The sequence below is a fragment of the Trachurus japonicus genome, chromosome 4 (assembly GCF_045865225.1).
Source record: "Trachurus japonicus isolate A0001 chromosome 4, Traja_1.0".
Taxonomy (NCBI): domain Eukaryota; kingdom Metazoa; phylum Chordata; class Actinopteri; order Carangiformes; family Carangidae; genus Trachurus; species Trachurus japonicus.
This window is the reverse complement of record NC_140910.1, coordinates 29,163,113-29,188,115: the sequence shown is the minus strand read 5'-3', so window position 1 is coordinate 29,188,115 and position 25,003 is coordinate 29,163,113. Positions and strand designations below refer to the sequence as shown.

General features: G+C 44.8%; 1 protein-coding gene across 1 annotated transcript; it reads right to left on the bottom strand.

The window, feature by feature from the left end:
* Window positions 1-307: 307 nt before the first annotated feature.
* Window positions 308-24,642, bottom strand: aspm (assembly factor for spindle microtubules). Its single transcript, XM_085775131.1, has 26 exons — window positions 24,213-24,642; window positions 23,361-23,504; window positions 20,429-21,917; window positions 19,393-19,488; window positions 19,166-19,264; window positions 18,905-19,051; window positions 18,559-18,798; window positions 18,403-18,470; window positions 18,145-18,286; window positions 17,661-17,791; window positions 16,387-16,562; window positions 15,700-15,845; window positions 15,001-15,086; window positions 14,684-14,896; window positions 13,692-13,896; window positions 13,086-13,234; window positions 12,428-12,556; window positions 11,617-11,811; window positions 6,185-11,464; window positions 5,376-5,525; window positions 5,089-5,280; window positions 3,827-4,019; window positions 2,093-2,247; window positions 962-1,138; window positions 623-795; window positions 308-529 (listed from the first exon to the last, which is right to left on the bottom strand). The coding sequence occupies exons 1-26, from the start codon at window positions 24,486-24,488 to the stop codon at window positions 427-429; spliced, it is 10,554 nt and encodes a 3,517-aa protein (XP_085631257.1). The 5' UTR covers window positions 24,489-24,642; the 3' UTR covers window positions 308-426.
* Between the last annotated feature and the right edge of the window lie 361 nt (window positions 24,643-25,003).

The window sequence follows — 25,003 nt, the reverse complement described above, 5'->3', positions numbered from 1 at the left end:
AACTTCAACCCTAACCCTTATTAACCCATTATTTTCTAGCGGGGTTACTCCTGCAGTGCCAAGTTTTCCACTCCCAGTTAGAAAATGTGATGCCAACACCCTTATGTGAAAAAAAAGAAAAAGGGAGTATGGTACATGTCATCTGCAAAAAACCAACATGCTCACATTGTCATCATGAGCATGTTGGCATTCTGGTATTACATTTAGTGGTGGTAATAAAAAGCTGCAACTGGAGGGCAAGATATGTTACTCTACCTGTGAGAAGCTAACGGAGGAAAAGGAGATAAAACCGGTCCATGTTTCAGAAGCAAATCCATTTAATATGTACATGAATTACATGGAAATGTATTTATAAAAAAACCAAAACAAAACGTTTTCTGAAGGTAAAACAATGACATGAGGAAAAAGATTTAAAAGCTCGACTATTTACAACACAATGGACAAAGTATCTGCGACCATCTGAATGGCCCTGAGAGGATCCACGATGTCTTTGAGCTTGTCCTTCCTGAGGACCCAGTCTGGTGCAAACCTGAAAAGCAAAAAAAAAAACAGCACATCAATAACGAGTGCCAACACATACACATGCACCTGTCCATCAGCACACTCGGCTGCATATACGTACTTTGGTGGGGGTCGGGTTTTGCGAGGCGTCGCTTGAATGTAGAAGCTCCCGTTGATTGAAGCGTTCATCTTCTGTTTCATCACAGTTCTCTCTGCGTCCATCTTGTGTTTGCGGGCAGTGAGGCGGTAAATGCTGCGTATCCTATCCAAGGACTTGGGTAGCCTCATAACCTCCTGAACAAAATTAAAAATAGTTTTCAGTACCTCTGCATTGAATAAGATTTACAATCATTCCTTGCATGATTATGGTATTTTACCAATAACATTTTAATGGTGTTTTAATTTGGCTCAAGTACTGAAATAATATTTAAAGGGTCTGTATGTTAGAGCAGCTACAGACCACAGCACGGTGCTTGTCTTGCAGCAGCAGGGCGAGAAGAAAGCAGGCCTTGGTGAAGATGCTGCCGCCCTTTTCAGCCACTTTATCGCCCGCCTTCTCCCGGTATCGCTGCAGCAGATCCAGCAGCGTCTCCACAGAGTTCTCCACCGAATACACCGCCTCGATAGTTTTGTGGTACTATGGGAGGGGGGGCAGGAAAGGAAATGAAAGAACATAACAAGGGGAGAAAAGAGCAAACATGATTAAAATTAGCAACTTGTTCAGACAAAGCAGAGCAGATGGAAAAAAAGAAAAGAAAAAAAAAAGTCTTAAGTCGTCACAAAAGTATGCACATGCCTCAGAAAAAAAAAAAAGTGGACTGCATTTACTCTTGGAAAAAAGATCTTTGATTGTTGAGCAATAACAGGAGAACTTAATGTGATGAAACACACACTCTCCACACGTTGCTTTGCCCATTGTTTACTGTTCAAAGTAAAGTAAAATAATGACCAGGGAAGACTGTTTTGCCACATCCTAGCTAATCATTTTTACAAGTCAAGCAATCAAAGCAAAGTGAAAAATAAACAAATGACAGAGTTCCAAAAACTATGCATTGGCAATGGGGAAGTCCTCCTTTGGAGAAAAAAGACATAACTTTACATCTTAATTCAGTTCACTGACTCCTCCAGGTGCACAAACAGAATATCTTATTACTGAAAACTATCATGAATGCTTTTATTGCTCCATGCCCGCCTGTAACGTGCTTTTTCCCCCCGTTCTTTTTCCTCCTCTTCCTTTTCTTTGTTCCTTTCCATGTGAATAAAACTGCAGACTTTACAGATATGTGTTTGGGAACAGAAACCAGCAACAAAAAGTCAAGACCAAAAAAATACGTCTCCCCTCTCTGTGAACTTATTGTTTTTGCAGAAGGGAAACTGAGCGTTCACGTCGACCTTTGAATATAATGCAACATAACGTCTGCTGAGGAAGTGCTCTGAGCATTTCTGCACTCTCAGCTAAACTTGCCGGCATTTACCGTCTGGACCCTCGTCTCTCTTCAACCTTGTGCCGTCTGACCCCATCGAGGTCAAGGAGAAGAGGCTGTTCGACCTTTATGTGTCCGAGTTACACAAAGAGAGCAGCACTTTGTACCTTTGAGAGGTTGAGGAGGATCTGGATGGAGAAGGTGATGACGTCCATGCAGGGAACGCTCCTGTTGCAGCCGCGGATGAGTGTGAAGATGACGTTGGTGGCGCCGCTCTCTACCAGCCGCTCACAGCACTCGGGGGAAAGCCTGGTGGCCGTCTCTGCACACACACACACACACACATAAGTTGAGATTTTCATCCATGGGAACACACATTAACCACTTCCTTCTGTTATGAATCCAGTTTCACATCAACACAAGCAACTTTTATTATTACAGAAAAAAATCTCTCTTTTCCCATTGTACAACTCTGTTGCAGATTTCAGAGTTGGAGTAGCTTCATTTTGAGGTTATGATGTCCCCAAAAAACAAAACTTAAGCCTTGTTTTGATACTGATTGGTGTAGCAACAGCTACAATAAAAGCTGCAACAATCCATGAGCATTGGACACAAACCTTTGTGATAACCAAATCCTGGCTTTAGGTAGCTCATCATCAGTGAAGCCTGATCTGATATGTGAAATCAGGAGAGGCCTCGTGGATGATGGCAATATGTCTTTCAGGTCAGAGACGGGGCCTAGTAAGTTTTGTCTTAGCACTTTTAATACCATGAAGAGACGCTCAGGGCCTCCTCTCTTCTGATTGGCTCATTGACCTGTTGTCACCAAAACTCCAGAGAAGCTGAGATGAGAAACTAAGTAAAACCAGAAGTTTATAATATAATAAGGATAAACACAAGAGAAGAATAAAATATATAGCATTAAAGGCCCCATGCTGTGCACTTTTCTCTGGGTTTATTTACCTGCTGATATCCCTAACAAGATGTATCATTGGTTTTGAGTACCTGTGATCTGCTTAATATCGTTTATACTGCCCCTTTCTGTTGCCTCTTTCTGGAGCTCTAGCAGGCACAGGTCATTTGGCCAATCAGAAGAGAGAATGAGAACCTCTCCTCTGATTGGCTGACTGTTTTTGAGTGGCATGCGGTCGGGCCAATCACAGGCAAGTAACTGAAGCCTAAGCTGCATTCATAAAAATAAAAAAAACAACTGGTCACGGTGGGCGGAGTTACCTTGTGTGTGACATCACAGAAAGGAGGAAGTGCTATCTGCTCGTCTTAAAGAGAATGTTCCTACAAATGGGCAGTGTGTGTTTCTCCGTTTATGACCAGTTTGATGCATGGGACAGTATACACGTGGCCCAGAGACCTCCCCAAGCACGAAAAAATAACCAAAATCACATTTTTCATGCCATGGGGCCTTTAAGCCATTAACACTAGCTCTGTGGCTTTTCTTTTGGTGTTATATTTTCCGATTAGCTGCAAATAAAGTCTTGGTGCAGTACTTTTCTGCATGGCAAAATATTGCTTATTACTTTTTTCCCAAAACAATGCAATCAAAAGTATTAAGGTATTTGACAATGAGTCCTCTGCAAGAAAAACACCACATCTTTAAAAAAGTGTGTTGACTAGATGAAGAGGAAGAAGAAAGAACACTTGTTGGTATAAACCCTGCAGAATGTTTTGTATGAGTTCCCCAGTAAATACTGAGCTACTGTATTCATTTCCCATTCAGATATATTTTATTGTGAGCTATCAATGTGGGAGAAGTAACCATTTGATTTATGTGGATGTTCCCCTAAATGTGTGTTTTGCTTTGTTGTCTGCACAGGTATTGGTACATGTAGATCCTTCACTAAAACTACTTCACGGAGTTCCTTCACATGTGGCAATTTCCTTACCCAGGTTTTTCAGGGCCTCTAGTATGTAGGAGAAGTGTTTGTATCTCAGGAGGTAGTCCAGTGCAGATGACGTCTTGTTGCACAGTTTGTCCTCCTCCCGGACGTCAGCGGACACTAGACGCAAGCGGTGTCTCAACTTCACCACCTTGGGATTGTCATTCAGTCGGCGGGAGCGATGTCCTCTCCACAGAGCCTGGAGGGAGACGGTGGGCAGACACAACCAAATTGAACAAAATAAAATAACCATAATAACCATGAAACCATATTCAGTGGTTCTGTATTGGAGGAGGTGGATGGAGCATATATGGGAACTGAAAGTGTGAATCCATTCAATTTCTAACCCAAGACGTTCGACCATGTTGTTAAATTGTGTCCTCTGTTTGCCAAAGAGTCTTGCTGCCCTCATTTGGACACATGTCCCAGAGTGAGTGGAAATTCAAGATGCTTAAAGGGATAGTTCAACATTTTGGCAAATTCGCCTATTGCCATAATCCCTATAGTCTTAGGAGTTGGTTCATTACCTTTAATTGTCGGTGCATGGTATATTGACCCCTGTCCTTCATCAAATACACAATCCCAACAACTCCAAAACACTTTCGTGGAGAAGTTGTGACCTGCACATTCACCACACTATGAAATAATCATGTATAATTATGTAACATTACGACAGATGAAGCAAATACTCAGAACTACTTGTGCTTTTGAAATCACTCCGCCCAGCAGCCATGTCTGGAAATGTAGTTCCGGCTGCATTTGCCTCTAAAACAACTCCATCTCGTAATGTTACATTATTATCTCATAGCGTGGTGAATGTGCAGGTCACAACTTGTCCACCAGAGTGTTTTGGAGTTGTTGGATTGTGTATTTGATGAGTTTTGAGGGACAAGGGTCAACATACCGTTACTTCCATTGTGTTTCATTGAGGAGCTCACGTCTCTGCCCCGCTGATCTCAAAACAAGATGCACTGATAATTAAAGGTAATGAACCTACTGCTATGACTATAGGGATTATGGCAATAGGTGAATCTGCCAAAATGTTGAACTATCCCTTTTAAACATTATCCACTGGCCTCAGACTGAAGGAGAGAATAAAACTTTTTCTAAAACGTATATAGAGATAATTGCACTGCTGTTTTTATGAGTCAAAGCTCTGAAAGACTCCAGTTAGTTCATAACTGGCGTCAGCTGTTCCTCTGCTAACCGTGTGTGAGGATTGTGGTTTCAGAGAGTCAGGTGAACATCTGTGACTCCAACACCAGTACCTGTGCTTTGACAATCCCCTGCTGAATCCTCTTCTGGCGCTTGAGGAGGAGGAATTTCCGGACGGCATCCTGGATGATGGAGGCGGCTTTGTGGCGACGGGCTAACCAGCGCCTGCTCGCTCGCTGGGCTATAACCACCTTCCGTCTGTCCTCCAGGTACCGTCTCCTCTGCTGCCTCGATCTCACCCATCGCTACAGACGAGACGAGGGAAGGGAACATTTCATTCATCGGTCAAATTCAATCAAAGAGAACACCATATAGTAGCTACTGGAAACCAGAGCTTTACCTGTATGGTGATGACAGAATGGATTTGTCTTTTAGCCGACTCCAGAGCCCAGTGCGCTCTCAGAGCTCGCTGGATCTTCATGGCACTGAGATGATGGAAGATGGCGGATGTAAAACGGAGCCTCCTCCCAGCTTTGGCTGCCTCTCGTACCTGAAACGTTGAAGGATTACTAGGGCTGGGACGATATGCTTTTCTCCCGATTCGATTCTTCTACGATTTTTTGGATGGCGATTCGATTTAAATTGCGATTCTACGATATTGCCGATTCTCTCGATTTTTAGTCTGCATTTTTAACATTTATCTGCACACAAATACTGTAGGAGCCTATAAATTAATAAAAATAAATAAATCCATTATAAAGTGAACTTAAACCCTTTTCAAAACCTGTACTCTCTGTATGTAAAAAAGGCGAACAAATGCACATTGCACAATATTTTAAAAAATTCAACAAAAAATAATAATAATAATAATAATAAAAAAAATCGATTTAAAAATCGTCAAAAAAAAGATATCGCGATATTTATGTGAATCGATTTTTTTCTCCCACCCCTAAGGATTACGATCATGTTTTGTTCACTTTTTTTGGTCCATGTTCAAACACATGATGTTTTCACAAGGTTTGGTCAGAAAAAACCGTTAGCAAAGTTTGGACTAAAACAAAAACAAATAAATTATGTTTGCTGTCATGATGTTACCATTTTAATAAATTCAATAAATAAATTCAATAAAATGTGCGTAAACCAAAGGTTGTCTAAATGTCATGAAAACAAAATTCTACAAGGCAATGAAATTCACATAAAGTCCATTACCTGTCGTCCTGCTATCCAGGCTCTGCAGTGTGTCTGGAGTGTGACGGCAGCTCGTCTCATCCGGGTGTAGTTGTCCCTGTCCACCTTGCCGCGCTGCACCGCCCTTATGCTGCGCTGAAGTGTCACAGCCGCCTCTCTCTTCCTCTGGAAGTCTCGCCTCTGCACCGAGCATCTCCAGCACGACTGGATGGCAACGGCAGCTTGATGTTGTCGGCTGATTTCCCTCCTCGCAGACCAGCCTCTGAATGCTGCCTGAAGGGTGACGCTGGACCGTTTCAACTGCAGGAACTTCTCTCTTTCTTGTCTCTGAAGAATACAGGAGCGATAGTATCTCTGGATGATGATGGCGGACAGTCGCATGGCCTGGAATTTGACCTCCTCTCTGTGCTTTTTGAACACAGACTGGATCAGAGTGGCGGCCTGATGCTGACGAGCCACCTCCTTCCTGACTTGCCGTCCTCTGTATGCTGCCTGAAGGACTGTTGCTGCACCGCGCATTTCCAGGTACTGTGTTCTTTGTTTCTTAGCTGCTACAGATGCCCGATATTTCCTCTGAATGGTGACGACCGACTGTTTCAGTTTCAGATGCTGCTTGTGTTGGACGTGGGCTCTGTAAGCTCTCTGGATAACACGGACCGCCTCCTGCCGTTGTTTGATGATCCTTCTGGATATCATTCCTCGGACGGCAGCTTGTAAATGAACGACAGCTTTTTTGACGTCTTGATAATGATTTAACTGAAGGTTTCTCTGTCTCTGGGCTCTGAACCTCTGCTGTAGGACACAAGCTGCCCAGCGTTGTCTCTTGAAAGCCGACTGCTGCTTGTACTTCTTGAAGTTTGCTTGAATGACAGTAGCTGCTCTGTGCATGTTGGCGATGTTTCTCCGTACTCGTTGACCTCTGACAGCCGCCTGAAGAACAATAACAGAGTGTCTAACCTTCAGGAAGTTTTCTCTGTCTCTCCTCTGCAGAAGATGAGCCCGATAGCATCTCTGAATGATGATGGCGGACAGTCGCATGGCCTGGAATTTGACTTCCTCTCTGTGCTTTCTGAACACAGACTGGATCAGAGTGGCGGCCCGATGCTGACGAGCCACCTCCTTCCTGACCTGCCGTCCTCTGTATGCTGCCTGAAGGACGACTGCTACTCTGCGCATTGTTTTGTATTGTTGCATTTGTTTCTTTGCTGCAACACTGGCCCGATACCTCCGCTGAATAGCAAGGACAGAAGATTTAAAGGTCAGGTACTCCCTTCGTTTGCAGTGGGCTCGGTACGCTCTCTGGATAACACTGGCAGCACGGTGAGTTTGTTTGAGACTTTGTCTGGATTTCATTCCACGATATGCAGCCTGTAACACGATGGCTGCTCTTCTGTGGTTGTGATAATGATTCAACTGAAGGTTTCTCTGTCTCTGGGCTCTGAACCTCTGCTGTAAGACACAAGCTGCCCAGCGTTGTCTCTTGAAAGCCGACTGCTGCTTGTACTTCTTGAAGCTTGCTTGAATGACAGTAGCTGCTCTGTGCATGTTGGCGATGTTGCTCCGCACTCGATGACTTCTGAGTGCCGCCTGAAGAACAATAACAGAGTTCCTCACTCTTAAGAAGTTTTCTCTGTCTCTCTTCTGCAGAAGATGAGACCGATAGTATCTTTGGATGATGATGGCGGACAGTCGCATGGCCTGGAATTTGACCTCCTCTCTGTGCTTTCTGAACACAGACTGGATCAGAGTGGCGGCCTGATGCTGACGAGCCACCTCCTTCCTGACCTGCCGTCCTCTGTATGCTGCCTGAAGGACGACTGCTACTCTGCGCATTGTCTGGTATTGTTGCATTTGTTTCTTTGCTGCAACATTGGCCCGATACCTCCGCTGGATGTTGAGGGTGGAGGATTTCAAGGTAAGATACTCTCTTCGTTTGCAGTGGGCTCTGTACGCTCTCTGGATAACACTGGCAGCACGGTGAGATTGTTTGACACTTTGTCTGGATTTCATTCCACGATATGCAGCCTGTAACACGATGGCTGCTCTTCTGTGGTTGTGATAATGATTCAACTGAAGGTTTCTCTGTCTCTGGGCTCTGAACCTCTGCTGTAAGACACAAGCTGCCCAGCGTTGTCTCTTGAAAGCCGACTGCTGCTTGTGCCTTTTGAAGCTTGCTTGGATGACAGTAGCTGCTCTGTGCATGTTGGCGATGTTGCTCCGCACTCGATGACCTCTGAGCGCGGCCTGAAGAACAATAACAGAGTGTCTAACCTTCAGGAAGTTTTCTCTGTCTCTCCTCTGCAGAAGATGAGCCCGATAATATCTCTGGATGATGATGGCGGACAGTCGCATGGCCTGGAATTTGACTTCCTCTCTGTGCTTTCTGAACACAGACTGGATCAGAGTGGCGGCCCGATGTTGACGAGCCACCTCCTTCCTGACCTGCCGTCCTCTGTATGCTGCCTGAAGGACCGTTGCTGCGCCGCGCATTTCCAGGTACTGTGTTCTTTGTTTCTTAGCTGCTACAGATGCCCGATATTTCCTCTGAATGGTGACGACCGACTGTTTCAGTTTCAGGTGCTGCTTCCGTTGGACGTGGGCTCTGTAAGCTCTCTGGATAACAGTAACGGCCTCCTGCCGTTGTTTGATGATCCTTCTGGATATCATTCCCCGGACGGCAGCTTGTAAATGAACGACAGCTTTTTTGACGTCTTGATAATGTTTTAACTGAAGGTTTCTCTGTGTCTGGGCTCTGAACCTCTGCTGTAAGACACAAGCTGCCCAGCGTTGTCTCTTGAAAGCCGACTGCTGCTTGTACCTCTTGAAATTTGCCGATATGATGGTAGCTGCTCTGTGCAGGTTGGCGATGTTGCTCCGCACTCGATGACCTCTAATTGCCGCCTGAAGAATAATAACAGAGTTCCTCACTTTTAAGAAGTTTTCTCTTTCTCTCTTCTGCAGAAGATGAGCCCGATAGTATCTCTGGATGATGATGGCAAACAGTCGCATGGCCTGGAATTTGACTTCCTCTCTGTGCTTTCTGAACACAGACTGGATCAGAGTGGCGGCCCGATGCTGACGAGCCACCTCCTTCCTGACCTGCCGTCCTCTGTATGCTGCCTGAAGGACGACTGCTACTCTGCGCATTGTTTGGTATTGTTGCATTTGTTTCTTTGCTGCAACATTGGCCCGATACCTCCGCTGGATGTTGAGGGTGGAGGATTTCAAGGTAAGATACCGTCTGCGTTCACAGTGGGCTCTGTAAGCTCTCTGGATAACAGCGGCAGCCTGGTGCCTCTGTTTGATGATTTGTCTGGATTTCATCCCACGGAAGGCGGCTTGTAAGACAACGGCAGCGTTCCTCTTGGCGCTTAGGGCATGCATCCTGTGTCTCATTTCTTTATTGGCCCTGTAACGTGCTTGCACCACAGCGGCGGCCCAGCACAGCCTCTTGTAGTAGCTTCTCTGCCGATACTTTCGGAAGTGAGACTGAATAGTTACAGCTGCTGTGTGCTGGATACGCAACTGCTTTCTGACCCTTTGTCCTCTGTAGGCTGCTTGCAGACAAACGACTGCCCTTTGCTTTGACAGATAGTCCAGTCGGTCTTTTCTCGCCGTGGTCAGTGCTCTGTACCTCTGCTGACAAACCAGAGCAGCTGCTCTGATTCTTAAAAACCTTCTTCTGTCTCGGATTGTGAGGAATTTTCTCTGAATGACCGTTGCGGCTCGGTGCATCTCTGTAACTTTTCTCCTGGCCTTGAGGCCGCGGTATGCAGCCTGGATGACAACAGCGGCAGATTTCATCGTTGTGAATCTCTGCAGCTGTTGATCCCTGAGCATTTTGGCCCTGTAGCGTTCCTGAATAATAATGGCAGCACATTTGATGGCGAGGTAAGCCATGCGCCTTCTGTGCATCCTGAACTGTGCTTGGATTGCTCTGGCAGCGTTGTGCTTCTTCTTCAGGTCGTCTCTAACTCTGAATCCCCGGTACACGGCCTGTATCTTCGTGGTGGCCTGTTTCAGCTCTCTGTACTGATTTTGTTGTGCTCTGCCGAGGAGAAGGGCTCTGTATCGGCTCTGGAGGATAATTGCTGCACTTTGAAGGAGAACATATCTTTTCCTGCATAAAAACATCCTAACTGAGGACTGAATGACAGTCGCTGCCTGATGCCTTTTCCTGAGCTCTGTCCTAACTCTCATGCCTCTGATTGCAGCTTGAAGAGTAACACAGGCTGCCCTCTTGTGTAGGTATCCTCTCCTCATCTCCGTTCCAGCCACATAAGCTCTGTAGTGACTTTGTATGACTACTGCTGCCGCCTTCTCCGACCTGTACTCTGCTTGTGCTTTGTGCCGTCGGTAGCAGGCCTGTATCAGAGTCGCACAGCGATGCCAGTTTTCCATCCTCATCCTCTCAGCTCTGCCTCTCCAGACAGCTTGTACAAGGAGAGCAGCATTCCTAAGAGCCTCGAAATCCTTCATTGTCTTACGAGCCAAAATCGTGGCTCTGTACTTCAGCTGTACAACAGCTACGGCTTTTCTCAAGGCAAGGTAGTGCCTTTGGGCGGCGTGCCTCCTGAAAGCCGCCTGGATCACTGTTGCCGCCCTGTGCCGTCTCCTCAGCGACTCCCGGGCCACTTTTCCACGATAAGCTGCCTGCAGGGTGACGGCAGCGCGCCTCATCCTCACAAACCTTTGCCTTTCCACGTCTCTTTCCACCGTGGCCCTGAACCGGTGCTGAATTGTGACTGCAGCACATCTCATCGTTGCCAGCTGTTTCCTGACAGCATGCCCTCTGAAGGCGCTCTGGATGACGATGGCCGAGTGCCGGTGTAGTTTCAACATCTCGAAGCAGCGCCTCTGTGCCTGACCTCTGTAATGAGCTTGAATGAGCACAGCACTTCTTTGGATCTTCCTGTATTGGCGGACACACCTCTGCATTCTGTACCAAGACTGAATCTGCACAGCTGCAGCAATTCTTCTGGCCATTTTTCTCTTGTACCACTCTTTAAACACGGCTTGTATCACTTTGGCAGCACAGTTTTCCTTCTCCGTTCTCAGGGCTTTCCATCTTCTGTATCCTCTCTGTAATGTCACCACTGCTGCTCTGAGGGACAGATAAGATTCCCGATCTCTTCTTGCCAAGGCCCGTGCTCGTGAGTGCCTCTGAAGGACCGCTGCTGCCCAGCAGATTTTTCCATAAGCGGAAGCAGCACTCCTCATTCTCCACTGCGCCTGGACAACAATGGTGTAATATCTGAGGCGGTGGTAGGACCTCACAGCCGAGAACATCCTCCACTGAGCCTGCGCAGACAAGATAAGAACAATCTAGTCAAAAAGCAATTTCACAAGCAGGCCTCATCGTGCAGCAAAGATGGATGCCAATATCATCAGATCAAGTAAAAATCAATACCCAAGTATGCTGAAAAATATAATCTTTAATTTCTAACCCTTACCTGGATGATGGTTGCCGCTTTATGCTGCAGAGCCCGAAGTTCAGCCTCTTTCTTCAGCCTCAGCCTGTTGCGCACTAGATAACCCCTCCAGATTGACTGGATGACGACGGCGGCTCGATTCTGCCTCTTGGCTCTGCACTTCTGCAGAAAACTTCTCACAGCCGACTGGATTTTCGCAGCGGCCATGCTTCTTTCCTGTGTCCAAACAAAAATCAAGAAACAAAAGATTATGAGTGATCAGGTGAGGTGGCGTCACCCAGCCCACAGTGCTGTCATCATTTTAGCAGTTCCTGACTTCACCTGCCACCCAAAATGGACAAAGAGTTGGTGCATGTGTGGATCTGAGACTTCAGAGCATGTCGGTATTTGACATGCACCGTAAGCACCGGACACTCAGGGCAGCACATCCTCAATTTTGCAGAAATCTTAAAATTTTAAAGGTTGAGTTGTATAAAAAAGTAAAATAAAAACACCCATGTAAAAGTTGTAAAGAACGGGGAAATGATACATAGAGACAAAATAGTTTTCTGCAAATGTGAACATGGGAGAGTCAAACTCTAGTGGTCGTTAAAGGAACTACAGTTTTTGGACATTGAGCATTAGCTTTATTTTTCCCAATGATGACTATGGTGCAACTATGACCAACCAATAACTAGCTGTTTTTATTGTAACAAAAATATTAGTTAGTAAACAGCAAATTGTGTGATTTTTTTTTTTTTTCATTACATTTTTTTTCTTTGGACATAATCAAAAATATTCAACTCAAATTAAACTAAATGACTTTGCATTTGTTCCAAACGCTCTCACCAACCTTGTAGAGCTGCAGATCTTTCTTTAGCCTGTATTTCCTCCAGGCTCCCTGTATGACCCGAGCTGCTCTGGTTTCGTTACGCAGGTCCAGCAGGCGAGCGCATAAGAAGGTCAGGTAAGACATCACAACCTGCAAACAGAGGCAGAGCTTAAATATTTTACTCTCGTCTTGATATGGGGTTAGAGGTCTCACTATGTATACTGGCTTTTTAAGACATTTAGAAAAGATTTAACAATGAATTTAAGGCAACGATTTTAAGAAAGTGTCTGTATAAGTCTGATTGCTTTGTCCTTAGAAATGTTTGTGCAAACACTGAGTAAGGAGACGTGGTTTGTTTTAATCATGCCTTTAAGCAAAACATAACAACAAGACTGCTTTTATGATGTCAGACAGTTAAATCAATACTATTCTTTTTGATGATGTAAAGCAGCTTGTGCTCGAATAGGACAAAAAGAGACTGAAAGTAATGCATCAATGCACAAGAATGACATCTTTAAAGTCGTAAATCCAGGCTTCTGTAACCCTGGTGAGGAGATGTATTTGCAGTCAGGAGTTAAATCCTGGAATGATACTAATTTAACTTTAAAAATAAGTAATAATGACCTGTAAAACCAGTGTTTTTGACAAGTTATAATAATTATCTGAACAAATCTCTCACCTTCTCATTGGGGATGGTGTTGGACATGTCGGCTGGATTGATCATGGCCGGGACTCCGCCCAGGAAAGCCACGGCGCTGTTGACCAGTCTGAAGTTGCTCTTCTCATTTTCCAGTAGCTCCTTAAATTCTACTGATGGAGACGCCGGGCCTGTTCACAAAATGACAGAGATAGTGTCATCACAAGTTATTCATGTATTCCCCCGTATTTCAATATTATTTTTGTGTGTCTTTAATTGTTCCTTCAAAGATTTAAGATGGAGGTTAAATCCTCTCAGTTTTTTCACCACCTTCATTATTTATTTTATTTATTCATTCATTCATTAGAAGTCATGCATAAAGGCTTAAGTTTTCACCCATGACATACCAGCATTCAAGCTCCATTTTAATTATAATATTGACTAGGACTGAATAAATGTCTAAGCAATATCAGTACAATTAATACACTGGTCATTGTCTCATTTCATTATATTGCATTGCAAATGTTCAACGCTAATGTAACACAAGTATCTGTGTGATGCACATGTGAGGTCTCACCATATCATTTTTTTTTTTTTTACAAGTGTATCCATATAGACAATTGCACTGAAGCCACAGCTGACACGTACCGTTCAGGCCCGTCGGCGAGGAGTCAAAGGAGCTGTCAGAGTCGCTGGCTGAGCAGCTGAGCTCCAGGCGGCCCCTCGGTGAGCACTCAACGGTCTGTGTGGTGCTGTGACTGACAGACGGCTCCGACAGGAGGCTGGGGTGATAGTGGTGGATGAGGTAGCAGAGGATGCGGCCGTCCGAGAACGTCACGGTGAAGTTCTCCACCTGCACAGACACACACACACAGCTGAGTCAAACCTCTGAGACTGTGACAGTGATTTGGGGCTGTCAAAATTTAGCTTGAAGAAGAGCACTTCGGATTTAGAACAGGGTCAAATTCTACGTCATGTCAGAAACGTGGTTCAGTGAGAGAAAAAAAAACCTTTTTATTAAAACAATTAGTTTGGATAGTTGCGGACAGACAGAGTAGCACAAATCCTCACACCTCTCTACACCCATAATGCTAATGTTAGCCATGATGCAAGAGCACAAACTACAAACCAAACCACAATGTGAAATGAAAGAAGTCAGTGAGACGTGAATGTGGCCTTCTGCAGCCGGCAGCAAGAAAACTTGGAGGAGAATTTCCTGGTACGGTAATTGCTTGGACAAATTTTTATATCCATGTCTGTGTAATAACCTGCAGTTGTAAAAAACTGTAATTCACTGTGTGAGAGTTGATGCATCCATTTCTGCACACACTGTAACTGTTGAACTGCTGTTTGTTTCGTGGTCTAGTTAGATCCACATGGATACTGATATGAGGCTGGGAGAAGATTGTTTTTATTACACCAGATGTGGTAATTCACAAATGGAACAGAAAAGTTAAGTTTTTTTCCCTTTGAGATGGTAATTCTAGTAATTTTAGCTGCAGAAAGTGAACACAGTGACACTGCCTCCAGCCTAAGACGAATGATGATGAAACTGAAACTGCCAGTGCTATGACTTCAAATCCAGCTTCAGCACCAAAAACATGTCAGCGTTGAGCTGGGATTGAAAATGTGGAACTTGCCTTCAGGTTGTAGAAGTCACAGACGGCGCGGACCCAGTCCATCAGCAGGGTGATCTTGGTGCTGCTGTGCTCGTACGCCGCCCGGGTCTTGGCGGGGCTCGGCTGAAGGCCTCGATCGGCCCTCAGAGAGACCAGCCGCCGCTTGGTCCTCAAGGTGTTCTTCAGGAAGCCGATCTCCTCTCTCAGCTGGTCCTCATCCAAAATCACCTCCACCTTCACACATGGTTTGAAAACAGCGCATCAATCAAACTCTTTTCACGGGTTTAAAAAAAAAAAGGGACCAGAATTTTTGTGGGTGAGCCAGGTCGGATACACACATGAAATTTGAAGATGATTTTCCACAAGAGGCTCAAAGTCTTCTCTCTGTGTCCATCCACAATATCTCTGGAGTCAATGGTGGAGCCTGAACACAGAGCACATCAGTTAAATGCATTCAAGTGTATGTAATGTATGTAATACAAATGGTTTCTCGTTCTAAAGCAGAATTATCTCCTTTTCTTCATTCAAAATCAATGTAAAATCCACATCTTTTAATATTTGATATCACAGAAGAGCACACTATTTGTCCTCTGAGAAGCTGCTGGACATTTTTTGCTGTTACATAATTCTGACATCTACAGTCAACAGTAAATTGACTACAACAACAACTGCTTGCAACTATTCCTGAAACAATTACTTGATTTGTCAATTAGTCGACGGAATAAAAATTAATCTCTACTAATTCTGAAAATAAAAAACAAGACATGTTCAGGCTCCATCTTCCATCAGTGAGACGTCGCCTTGAGAACAGCACTAAACATCATTTGACATGTTACAGAATAAAGTAGTGATGAACAGAGAATTGGTAATTGAAAGTCTAATTGATAACGGAAAGAACTATTAGTTGCAGATTCTGTTAGTCTCATGTTCTTATATCAGGCATTAGTCATTTTATGATTTTACAAAAAAAAAGAAAGAAGCCAATTTAAGGTCATTGTGCAGCTTTAAAAACAGCAGTAAGTAGAAATTAAAATTACCGCGTTCGTCTGTGAGGTCGACTCCTTTGCTTTTGAGAACTTGCAGAGCGATGTCGACGTTGTGGACCTTCTGCAGACGGCTGATCGCTGGCAGCCGCAGCTTCGCCGACATGCTCCAGTCCTGCATGAGGAGCTCCATCACACGCCTGGAGAGAAACCCCGACAAGAACAGGACAAAAAATTAATACATTTCAAATGATGATCCATAAAAACAAAAAAAACAAAAAAAAAAAACAATTCACCTCCATTTTTTGATCTCGTCACTGATGCACCTTCTCTCAGACACTCAAAAGATCTCTAATGATCATAATCGACTATGAAGCTCAATGTTAATCTAGTTGTATGAAAGCATTAGTATTGTTTGTGCCTCTGGGTAGACATATCTCCACACTGATTATTTATTTATTAGGATAAATTTATAATATTTCGTTCACTCTACTGCTATATCAAGAACATTCAAACTGATATTGGGTTGTTTCAGGGCGTGTGTAGAAAACACATTTTTTCATCCAAGAGGCTCCTTCTGTTCATGAACATGAGATAAAATGTCATCAAGGTTTCTTAACCAAGTCCAGATGATAGATAATAGATGATAGGTAAATTCAATTCACATGTAAAAAAACAATTCACATGTAAAAAAACAAACAAAATCGAAGTATCCCTTTAAGTTCATGACGTCTCACTCACACTAGACGAATGCCACATTTCAAGTCAATGGCCAAATTCTTCACGGCAAAGTCGAACTCGTCCAGTGGCTTCTGAACGTGGGACACAGGTAACCCGAGGTAGCCGAGGTGCCGGGGGAGGATTCCCTCTCCGCTCAGGAAGTCCCTGGAGAAGGCCAGGAGCAGGTCTTTACTCGTCTATGGGGAAAAAGAAGAAAATAAATTCAGCAAGAATTTATGATTTGAGTTTTTAACTCATTGAGTGCCGCGCTCCTTTCCAAAGTTTTAGTCAAGTGTACCGGCAAATTAGACCATATTTGACTTTTTATTTTAGAGCCATAGTGTATTCTATATTATTGCCACCAACACATACTGTAGCTCATTTGAAAGGTTTAACTTTATCCTTCAAATGGCCACAAACCGTTTGTTTCTACGTGCCTCCGTTCCTGAGAAAAGTCAAGCTAAACATGGCTGGGTTTCACCAAAATCCCTCCTTTTTTTCTAGAAAAGGAGATAGAGCGTCTTTTATGAAAGGTGCGCTGTTTGTGTCTGTCGCTCTTCTGACACTCGCATTTCTGGATCAAAGGGCTCGTATAAGATAAATATACACAACAATTGTTGTTCTATTCACAAAACCACCATCGGGGGCGGGGGGGGCGCCACTAAACAGCAATAACACAGACGCACCGTGCCGTGTCACAGCCTCTCGCCGCGGAACGTGAGGCTCTGCCGGCCACAGCGGCTCGCGAACACCGGTCCCGCCGGTGGTCGCGGTCCTTCTGTGGTACGGGTCGGTGGTGCCGGTCTGCTTTGGTCCAGAGACCATCAGATTTTACCGCGGGAGGACTTTGGGGAGGACACGGTGTTGCTCCAGATGAAGACCGGGCGGGACAGTGGGCTGAGAGCTTCCTGGTTCAGCTCCCAGCTGCTGCAGCCTCGCGGGTGAGAGCGGAGCAGCAGCGGAGCAGCTGCTGCATCTGCATGCAGAACTCCGTTTGCAGAAGCCAAGTTATGATAAAAACTTCCAGATCATGAGCTGTCATGTGACTTTGATCGTCATCTATTTCAGTTCTCCTCGTCGTAGAGTCCCCAAATTTACATATAATGTGTATTAAAGTGTCTATTTTCATAATTTAAAAAAAAAGCAAAAAACGAAAAATTTCGTTTTTGGCACTCAACGCATGGGAACGAAAAACGAGAAATTACGTGGTTGGCACTCAATGAGTTAATGAGAAAGACACTTTGTTTTTTCCTAGGTTTCATATTTTCTGACAGCGTGTGGAGGCCTTGAAGCACCTTGAACTCTGCGTCCACACAGAACAAACAGGGGTTGTGCTCAATGAGCCGGGACTCTTTGGCCTTGTCCAGGAAACACACGAGCAGCAGCAGCTTCTTCAGTGTGAAGCGGGACAGCGCCTCCTCGTGGCCTGAAAACGAAAAGTCACACAGACGTTTTTACACCAGAGTCCTGAGTGACAGCAGCCTGACAATGAAAAATGCAAGAAAACACATTTGTTTTGCTCTACTAAAGAGGAGGTTTTCTTTCTTATAATTTTGAATGAATTACCATAGTTGTTAAGGTTTTTTTTGTTCCTGTCTGTTCATAGAAAACAGGCTTTTTGTTTGCTGGTACATTATCTTTTTAACATAAAACCGCAGAGTTAATTTACCCATTTATTGATTTCTTTCTACCTTGTTTTACTTGTGCAATGACAACCTCCACCTCAGCATATACCTGAAAGCAGCACAATAATAAAGAAAAAAACAACACTCTTTGTACCGTCTTTGTAAAGATGAGGCACTTTGGTGTGCCTGAACTCAGCGCCGATGTCTGGGTTCCACAGCAGCCGCTGGAGGATGAACATGGCCAGACCCAAGGCGTCGCTGTTGCTCTCCAGCGAGATCAACTCCCCGTAGATGGTCTGAGAAAAGCAAAAAACGCTTGAGTTTAGCACAGATGGCGAAAGGAAGCAACAACGCCGTTTGGTAAAAAGGGAAGCGTCAAAACGCAGAAGACGACACTGTCGCATCAGAATACCTCGAGGCCGATCCGTAACCACAGCGGATTGTATGAAAGCAGCCAGGCGAGGATTTTTTTGCGTTCACCTGAAAAATGAAAAATAAAAGAGAAAACAGTTAATTTCAAGCTCATCTTGAGTTTTACAGGAAATTCATCGGTGCGTTTCATACTGACCTATGTCCTTCCACAGGTGGCGGTCTTTGCGGACGAGCAGCCGCTTGGCCTCCACCTCCAGCTCCAGCCTCTGGATGGCCTTCACCATCGCCTCGGATGTGAACAGCTGGCAGGCGGCGCGACGCAGGCGGTTCAGCTTCCGCCGGGCCGTGTAGGTGCTGAAGGACATCTCCTCTTTGGTGGGAGCTCTGGGCACGCTGAGGTTGTCGTCGTTGCCAATGGCGAGGGACACGGCGCTCACTGCACGAGAAGCACATGAAGAAATGTTTTAGACTTTTCCACATGTTAATTTAAATAACGTCTAAGTGGTTCAAGCTCATGATCAAGACCCGTGAATGGACGTCACCTTTAGCAACTTCAGTGTTGACTTTAAAGTCGTCTGGAGTGAGGACGTAGTTGATCCACCAGGTGAATCCTCGCTCCTGCTTCTCGATCCACCTCTCGTCGTAGAACATGTTCTTGGCGGCAAACGGCATCGGGTGTCGAGGCAACGCTGTGACAAGAGGGTGAGAGAACGTGACACTTTAACGTCTTGCAAAAGTAGAAATACTAATACTTCTGCACGCTTCAGACAAGCTGGTTTTTGTAACGTCCTGCCGTCAAATACCTGTTTGCATCGGCTTGATGAATGTCAGCTTCGACTGAGCCACTGCCACCACTTTTGCCGTCCGCACAGACGTAGCGGAGGATTTCAGAGACGGAGCGCCTGTGAGAGAGCAAAGGTAAAAACTTTGCTTCCTGACTTGTAAAAGACACAAATGTCTCTATCCTACATGCACATGATCTGACGCGGCTACTTTACTGAGAAGAAAGTGATTCCACATCCTCTCATACCTCGTGGGGTGGGTTTGGAGCTGGGCGGCTTTGCTCGGGCAGGAACAGCAGACCTGGAGATCTTTACAGAGGATGTACTCACTGAGCGCACTGAGCCTGGATTTTAAAAAGAAAAAGAAAAGTGCGACAGTAAATACAGAAAGTCCAAAAGCAAGGAAGATTATTTTTAAAACAGAGATACCAAAACATTTCTGAAAACAGATTTTCACCAACTTTTTACACATGAACGCACAATCTCCATTAAGACTGATGTAGAGAGGTTGATCCAGGTTGTAACTGACTGCATCCATTGATAATTTTGTGTGGAATAAAGATAAACAAGACATCTGTATAATCCCCTTTAATGATTTTATATTACAAAAGAACACTTTTGAAGTGACTTGATATGAATGAGGGTGATGAGTTTAATGTCGACCAGTAAAACACCCGCACACGACACACGTCTGCTGCACTGTTGCATTGGAGAGCAGCTCATAAAATGGCAAATACATTAAAGGGATAGTTCAACATTTTGGCAAATTAGCCCATTGCCAGAATCCCTATAGTCTTAGGAGTAGGTTTGTTAGCTTTAATTGTCAGTGCAAGCTGTTTTTAGAACGGCGGAGCAGAGCCGTGAGCTGCTCAGAGTTACACTACGGAGGCTAATGGGATTTCTTGGTTTCCCTCATCAAATACACAAGGAGTTGTTTTCAAGGTAAATTCATGCAAAACCGCTGATGCGTGTTGTCTTCAGTTTTTCAGTAAGCAGTCTCTGTATATTTGCCTGGAAAACAACTCCATCTCGTAACATTTACATTATTCTCACGGCTCTGTTCTGCCGTTCTAAAAATAGCTTGCAGCCTTGCACTGACAATTAAAGGTAACAAACCTACTGCTAAAACTATAGGGATTATGGTAATGGGCCAGTTTGCCAAAATGCTGAACTATCCCTAATGTGATAAAACCAAAAAGTATGGTATATACTATATAAAATATCTAAAACAAAAGAATGAAAACATTACTTTTCAACTTTTCTATAATTTAAAATCTCACTCACCTGCTGTTCTCTGTTGCTGTCTCTGCAACATGCTTCTTCTCTCCTGCACTGATCTCGTGGACTCGGTTTTAGCAGCCACCACCTTGCTCCTTTTGAGTCTGTCGGTTTTCCCGGCATCCTCTGCCACCGGGTCACTTTTCAGATACTCCTCACTCTTCCTCTTCTTGCTCTTCACCGCCATGTGGATGGGAAAAGAGTCTTCTTGAACGGGCGGAGGTGCTGCACAACAAACAGCCGGGAGCCGCTCGGTCACTTTGGGGCTCGAGGAGAGTTTGCGGTGAAGAGGGGAAAACAAGGGCGACGGAGAGGTGACGGTGAAGGAGATGGCGGCGGAGGGAGCGGGAGGCGGGGGGGTGACGGAGGAGAAGGAGAAGCGAGTGGGAGCCACCGGCGGAGGGGAGGTGATGGGGAAGGTGACGGGTGTAGCCGGGCCGCGGAGCTGTGGAGTCGAGCTGAGAGGGGAAAACTCCGCTCCCGCGTCTGGATCTATGACAGGAAGTTTAGGAGTGTTTGGTCCTGACTCACTGTGGCTGCTGCTGTCAGACAGCTCCAGAGTTTTCTCCAGCAGCCTCCGCCTCGATTTCTTTATCTTCCTCCCGCTCAGACTGTTCTCCTCCACTGGTGCTTTGCTCTTGGTCACTGTGGCAGAAGTAAAAGAAGTCTTTTTCACCTCTGAAACGACCGCCTCGTTCACAACGACCTTTTTGCTGACAAAGAACGTCAGCCTCGGCTCGTTTGACTCATTGGACAGCTCTGGACTATCGAGTAAAGCTTTCTGGGCGTCTGTGTCGGGTCCGCAGCCGTGGCTCACGCTCTTGGACTCAAGGGAATCTGAGAAGTGAGAACTGGAACTAGCGTCTCGGGGACTGATGCTCACCTGGCTCAGGTCAGAGTCGATGAGGGCCAGGGCGTCTTTCAGAGACAGAAGTGGGGTTCTTAGCAACTCACTGTCTCCAACCACAGACTTCATGGCAGCAGGAGCTGGGCTCTCCGACTGAATGTGCGGCATCAGACTCTTAAATCTCTCTGGTGTCCCAATGGGTGAAATCGTCCGATTGAGCATTTTGGCGAGATCTTTGTTTTCTGGTTTGAGCCCGAACGCGCCGTCGGGGCTGGCGGAGACGCAGCCAGAGTCCCTCAGCTTTGCGGCCGGGACCCGCAGGACGACAGGAGACGGATGGACGTTCTCCTGGTCCGTCAAGGCCACGAGCTGTTGCCTCTGTTCGGGAGTAAAAGCCCTGTGCTCCTCGGATTTCCGTGGGCGATCGTCGACGGGACTGTGCTTGCCGAGGGACCTCTCTCTGACAGCTTTGCCCTCGTTAAGCGAAGCGAGCGGGCTGCGCGGCTTGTCCCGTTTGTACTGCGGCTTGCGGGACACCTGGAAGGTTTTGTTTGCTGCCATCTTCAGGGAGGGCTCCATTTTCTTTCTCCTCGGAGCAGCCACTTTCTCACCCTCCCTTTTGTTTTTGATTGAGTCCCATAAGCTTTTCTGAAACACAAGGGGGGGGGGGGGGTATTCCAAAAGGAATATAAAGAGAAGCACACATCAGGCTTACTGATACCACATAACTACTTAAGTTTTCAGGTTGAGCAGCATCCTCTGTGTCTCGGTGACAGGGTGTTTTCCCAAGGCTGTGTGGCAATTTGTAAGAAGAGGAAACTCAAAACTCAAGACTGACAGAGTGAACTAAGCTTTATATTTATTAAAGCAGATATCAGTGGAATGTTTTTGTTAATATAAGTCCTAAATAGTCCTATTTTCCGTCAGCAATCACTTACATGAAGTATTTCAGCCTAAACACGAGTCTCTCCGTCACTCTGCTCTGCTGTAACCCGAGGAGAAAATTTTCCTTGTGGGATACAAGTGTTATCCAATGAGGGGAGAGAACGGCATGAAGGGCTGTGTGTGCAGCCAAGGGATGCGCGTGAATGTGGTGACGTAGCACGAGGACCAATTGATGCCTGACAAGGGCGGGGGCTGCTAACTCATGGTGCGTTCAAGGAACCTCGTACTTTGTGTTTTTCCTTCCTGTGAAGTCATACCAGTTCGATCTGGTACGAGTTCACGGGTCGGACGTTACGAGTGGCCGTTATAGGGAACTTTCACAGACAACAGGACGGTAAAAACACGAGCTACGGGTTACCTGGAACGCTACCAAGTCGTAGTTGTGACTTGAAGCTGTAACTTACGGTTTCAAAAGCCTGCCTTGAACACAGCATTAGCCGAAACGGCCGTGCCGCTGTTATCTGCTTTAAGTGTATATATGGTATATATTTATTTAGGTGTATTGTGTAATTAGGATATCTGTGTAGTTACAAACTGAAGAGTAGTTAAAAAGGGGTGGGAAATTAAAAAAGTATTGTACTTCTTCCCACTCCTTTTTCGAACAATGTGCGGTGTTTTGTTATGTCTTAGCTCTTTATTTTATTGAATTTTTTTTTTCTTTTCTTTTGTATGTACAATAGTTACATACATTTTTTTTTCTTTTTATACATGTCCGAAAATAAAATTCATTCATTCATTCAAGCTTTATGTAAATCAATTTTTGGCAAATAACAAGCAGAAAAGCTGCAGCCATCACTCTGATCAACTGGGTGGAGATTCTCCTGGTAATGTTTAGCATGTGAATGAAAACTCTACTGACCTTGTTCGGTGCAGTGAAGCACATGTGCATATCATTAAGCAGAAATTGATTGGGAACTACATATGATAAACAAATAAATCATTCTAACCTTTTTTCCAATCAAAGAAGTCTTGGCTTCTTAAAATGTGACTATGGTTGAATTTTGAAGCACTAAACCAACCTTTGGTAAAAGCTTTGGACTCCTTACCTACTTTGACAAAACCAGTTATCTGAATACATCGACCATGGTTTAGTGAAACTGTGACGAGTACCATTTCTTTCAAAGTTTTTCTCCAGGTGTGACTTACTTTTTTCTTTTTTGGTGCCTCTGCTCTCCCCAGCAGAACAGCCTGATGCTTGAGGACCCCATTGGCGTTGAAGACGATGAGCTCTCTGATGCCACCGTCTTCTGATGGGGTCCAGGTCACTTTCAGACTGAAAGAGCTCTCAGGCTGCAAACACAAGTAAAAGCACAAGACAAGACATGAGCTAACTGCAGGTCTTGTAACCGATGCATATTGGCATGATGCAAAAGTTTGGGCACCCCTGGTCAAAATGTCTGTTAATGTGAACAGTTGAGCAAGTGGAGGATGAAATGATCTCCAAAAAGCATAAAGTTACAGATGACACATTCCCTTTACATTTTAAACAATGTAATTTTTTTTTTCTTTTTTGCATCTTTTACATTTTCAAAATGACAGAAAAGGAAGAGGGTCCACAGCAAAGGTTTAGGCCCCCCTAGTTCGTACTTTCAGTAGTAGCCCCTTCTTTGGAAACTATCAAAGCGTGTAAATACTGTAACGTTAGCTTGTCTGACATCTTGGTCAAAGTTATCTGAGAGCTCAAATCTCCTGGATTTCCCATTCTTTTGCAGGCTGCTGCAAAAATAATACACCTATATTGCTTAAAATGTTGCCAAAAAAAAGGGTTGTTTCATGTTTAACTTTATGCCTTTTGGAGATCATTTTAATCTGCCACTTGCTTAACTGTTCATATTAACAGAAATTTTGAGGGTGGGGTGCCCAAACTTTTGCATGTACCTGCTTCAACCTGCTGCAGTTACAATCACATGTTTAAATATTATTATTCACAATGCTCCACAGATTTGGTTCAACCCTTTTACATACACATGAATGCATGTGAGGTAACATAGGACATACCTGAATCGTGAACGTGTTGTGGTCCACAGTGAAACCTTTACATGACGGGATCCTTTCAACAGTAACGACGGCTTCTGCATCTTCCGTGGGGTTTTCAATCCGCAGAACGGCAGACTTGGAGGTTCCTACCTTTACCGTCCCAAATGTGAGAAAAGGAGCCTTTGAAAACTGGATCAAACTCAAAACGGGAACATCGTTCTCCTTGTTAGCGTCGTCTCTTCTCACTGGACTGAAGTCCAAAACTCCCGTCCGAGTCGAAGACGCGGTTTCAGCCATTTGCGTTAAAATAAAACTAGCTCAACGGCTAACTGCATGTTACGCACTTTGGTATTTTAAAACGCCTAATAAACCCAAGTGTCGCTTTTACTCGCTTGCTGACACCCAGATAACAGCCGACTACCAAACGTTAGCCACGCTTCCTTCAACAACACACACGGCAAGTTTGAAATTCGGTCACGTCGTTCGATCAGCCAATCATAAGCGAGGGACGGCACGTTCTGTCCAATGGGTGAAGAGAATACAACGAAACCATATGAATACACAGCTTTCGACCAACCAACTGTCAGCTACATGTTTAAACTACCGTAAGCCACGCCCATGAAATGAGAGTCAAAAAACGAAGATGCGTCACTCCAATATTTTTTTTAGGCACCAATAAAACCAAATAACTCACTTACCTACCGACATTGAACAAACGCCACCCTAATCAAAACGAATACTAAGAACCAAAAGCAAGATTCCAGTAGTTGTTAATGTTATGGTAACATCACTTGAATGTGGTCCACAATTTT